This window comes from Nanorana parkeri, unplaced genomic scaffold, assembly GCF_000935625.1.
Source record: "Nanorana parkeri isolate BGI_ZX_2015 unplaced genomic scaffold, ASM93562v1 scaffold1354, whole genome shotgun sequence".
Classification (NCBI taxonomy): Eukaryota; Metazoa; Chordata; class Amphibia; order Anura; family Dicroglossidae; genus Nanorana; species Nanorana parkeri.
The window spans coordinates 391938-396181 of NW_017307622.1; the positions used below are offsets into that span (position 1 = coordinate 391938).

At 48.0% G+C, this 4244-nt stretch overlaps 1 protein-coding gene across 1 annotated transcript in view; it reads right to left on the bottom strand.

The window, feature by feature from the left end:
* MAN1A2 (mannosidase alpha class 1A member 2) overlaps positions 1-4244 on the bottom strand; it is a 64832-nt gene that overhangs the window by 21104 nt on the left and 39484 nt on the right. The window contains exon 2 of the mRNA XM_018569555.1: positions 1434-1689. Coding sequence (XP_018425057.1) covers positions 1434-1689 — 256 coding nt within the window. The remainder of the gene's footprint in view (positions 1-1433; positions 1690-4244) is intronic.

The window sequence follows — 4244 nt, forward strand, 5'->3', positions numbered from 1 at the left end:
TAGGAAGAAAACCTTTTAATTGCCATTTGACGGAGCTGTGAGTGGCTGGCACAGACACCATGGCATAGAGAGCGCAGTGGGTCAGGAAGTCTGAGGGACGGAGGCAAAGGATGAGGAATATGAGGTAATAGGAGGAAGAGGGAGGAAGGAGACGGAGAAACATGACCCAGGCAAAACAACACAAAGTGCTGCCAAACCATTCGAAGGGTTTCTAATCTAAAGCCTCTTCTTCACCCATCCGTGGCCGGATCACATGTCCAAGAAGTGTTTTGTTCTACATTCTACATCTGCAGCCTCAATTTTACTAAAATCACCAAAAACTGGAAAAACTTTAATTACTATAAAGCATTTTCTAGATAGATGAGGATCTGTGACAACGGGCTTTTGTTAAAATCAGACAGGATTTGCATTCCCATACAGGTTTATAGGAATGCAAAATCCACTTGATGCAGGTCAACTGCAGGTCATATGCACCCGTCAATGAGTTCTGAAGGATCTCAAACTGGACGCCACGGACAGGAGACCAAAGCCCATCGACACCTAAAGCAGAATCCCAGGATGTAGGATAAGCAAGCAATCCAGGTCCCGCTGCCCAATGTCCAGTCCAGTCCTGTCCAGTCCAGTCCTGTCCAGTCCAGTCCAACGTTTGCTATTTATTAACATTTTAACATCAAAGAAAAAGTCCAGATTTGGTGAGAACTGATCCATGTGGAGGTACCTTGAAGGGCAGCTCCAAAACAAATAGGTAAAAAGCACAGGCAAGGCACATGTAATAGGGCCACCGCATGATCTATACGACGGGTCCTCTTATACTGCTGTACTATAAAGCTGCATAAAATCAGAGGCGGCGATGACAATTCTGAAGGCTTGGTGCCACTGTCCCGCCTACTCTACAGATTACCAGCGTATATCACCATACCTGGGGACTTTCACCCGGCGGCTCTCCTGCACATTTAAATATAGGGATGCAACGGGATACCGGTGCTTCCGCTGCCATGGAGCATGCTTCCCGGGCAACCTGATTGCCCTAGATGCTGGCTCCATGTTGTCTAACCTGCTTGATTGAGCTTGGCCGGCAAACCAACTTCACAGCCAATCAGCATTGAGCCGGCTTCCCGGGCCAATCAGGAAGCCAGGAGGTGAGCAATGACCTTCCTCCAAACCTCCTGATTGGCCGGGAAGCCGGCTTTCCAGCCAATCAGCTTTGAGCCGGCTGTTCGACCAGCTTGATGCTGATTGGCCAGGAAGCCGACTTCCCGGCCAATCAGGAAGCTGGCCTTGGGGCAGTAGAGAGAGTAAATCCGGCCCTGTGTATGATTGAATACACAGCAAAGACACATTTCAGCTCATTACATTGAATTCAAGACCTTAAAACTTGGGACAAGTGACTGTAAACTTCGGACCAGACTTGTCTATCCATTCCCCTCTCTCACCTCCTTGATTTTGTCCCGTTTCTCTCGGATCTCAGGGTCCCCAGGGTCTCCGCTCTTCAGCTCAGGGAGGTTGGGGACGGGCGCCAGCGGTAAGGGCGGATTATCTTTCTTCTTCATCTCTTCCATCAGCTTGTTCTTCTCCGTCTGGATCTCGGCCCTGATCTCTGCCCGGGACTTCTTCAGCTTCTCTTTGGCCTCCTGGAGGGCGCGCTCATGGTCCGCGCGGATCTTGTTCCGCAGCTGCTCCTCGTCCTCCCTGCAAGAGAAAACATGTGGATCATTAGAACTCCAATCACCTCGCTGCATATTACCTGGACAGGGGGACAAAACGTTGGGTAACTGCTACCGTCACAAACTCATACAACGTTATATCCTTCATGGAATTCTGTGAAACCTCCACAGAAGGTACAGAAGGCAAGAAGGCTTTTAGCGTTTATGTTCTTGGCCGGTTGTTGCCAACGACAGATTCACCAGCGTGGCACGACCCTTACATCAGTTAGGCACTGCGATACCCATCACAAATTCCCCCAGTCATGTATGTTATGCCGAGGTGTTACCTTGGTTTTTATAACTTGCCATCCACAACTCTGCCCCCTGCTAGATCTCAAACCTGGTCTCAAAGTATCACCCTAACCGTCCCCTCCGCTCTTCCCAAGACCTCCTGCTTTCCAGCTCCCTCGTCAACTCCTCCCATGCTCGCCTCCAGGACTCCTCTCTCCCATCCTCTGGAACTCTTTACCCCAACCTGTCCGTCTGTCTCCCACTCTGACTGCCTTTAGGCGATCCCTTAAGACATCTCTTCAGGGAAGCAGATCCCACCTCAACCTGACCACTGAACCATCACGTTCTCAAAGAATTCATCCCCACACAGCTCCCTCCTCATGTATCACTGGCCCCTCCCTTTTAGATTGGAAGCTCTCACCGGCAAGGCCCTCCTCTTACCATCTTGTATTGAATTGTATTGTGATTGTAATGTTTTCCTTATATTGTACATTGATGCGCAAACTGTTGGCGCCATATAAATCCTGAATAATAATAATAAGTATAAAACATAGATGTGTGAGGCCAGGAAAAGATCAAGTGGCCCATCGAGTCTACTCCTCAGACCCTTGTCTCTCAGTATAGATTTATGTTCATCCCAAACATGTTTAATTGGACTTACTGTTGACCGATTCCCTACTTCTTCCTGAAGTCTCTGCCAAGCATCAATTACGCTTCCAGTAAAACAATACTCTCTAAGGTTAGTCTGAGCTTTCCCCCTGGTCAAGGTCATGTCCCCATGTTCTTAATCTTAGCTTGATATTGAAATCCTGCCCTCCTGAACCATATTCACACTCTTCATGTATTTAAAGGTTTCAATCACGTCTGCCCCTTTTTCTTTGTTCCCATCTCCGGACATGTTCTATTCCTGAGATTGTTCACCAATGGACTCATTTTATCTTACCAATATCTTTATGTAAGAGGCATCTCCAGAACTGGACACAGTATTCTAAATGAGGTCCAGCTAAAGATCTACATAGAGGGATCAGGACCTCCTTCCTCCTGCTGGGGATCCCTTTAGTGATAACTAAAGATCTATATAGAGGGATCAGGACCTCCTTCCTCCTGCTGGAGATCCCTCTAGTGATAGATCTATATAGAGGAATCAGGACCTCCATCCTCCATCCTCCTGCCTCCTTCCTCCTGCTGGGGATCCCTCTAGTGATAATAAAGATCTATATAGAGGGATCAGGACCTCCTTCCTCCTACTGGGGATCCCTCTAGTGATAGATCTATATAGAGGGATCAGGACCTCCTTCCTCCTACTGGGGATCCCTCTAGTGATAGATCTATATAGAGGGATCAGGACCTCCTTCCTCCTACTGGGGATCCCTCTAGTGATAGATCTATATAGAGGGATCAGGACCTCCTTCCTCCTACTGGGGATCCCTCTAGTGATAGATCTATATAGAGGGATCAGGACCTCCTTCCTCCTACTGGGGATCCCTCTAGTGATAGATCTATATAGAGGGATCAGGACCTCCTTCCTCCTGCTGGGACCCCACTAGTGATAGATCTATATAGAGGAATCCGGACCTCCTTCCCCTTACTGATAATAAAGATCTATATAGAGGAATCAGGACCTCCTTCCTCCTGCTGGGGATCCCTCTAGTGATAATAAAGATCTATATAGAGGGATCAGGACCTCCTTCCTCCCATGCATGCAGTGAGTGGGAGTAGGATAGAACTTATGGAAATTCAATATAGAAATACAGATTTATTTTTATACTATAGATTCCCTTTAACATGTTAGACATTAAAACCATTTAAGGAGTTGTGTTGCCCTTGACAACCACACCGCAGGATGATTGTAAAATGTAAACATCTGAGTGGTTGGTTTCCATGCATAGTCAAGCAGCACCGTAAGAGCGATACAAAGACTGAGGACAGGAAAGAAGGACATGCCGCCATTCAACAGATCTATACCAGGGACAGATCTTGGGGGGGGGGTATATAGAGCGTCCTTGGATGGGGAGGAAAATAATCAGTTGAATAATCTTGTCAGAGGAGGTGACAACACTCGGCGATGTGACACGGCAGACACCTATGACAGCAGCCGGAGATCGTGCTGTGATCTTTAATAACCACCTGCGATGCGACGCAGCGGGGGAAGGGGGCATTCAAGCAGCTCGCTAACTGGCGTGAACATAAAAGCAAAGTGCTGTTAATAAAACTATACGGCGCACGTGTCAAATCCAGCTGAAGGCGAGCGCAGAAAAGGCGTTTTTCACTGTCGTACAGCTGCAGATCAGTGCGGGGGGGGGGGGGGCG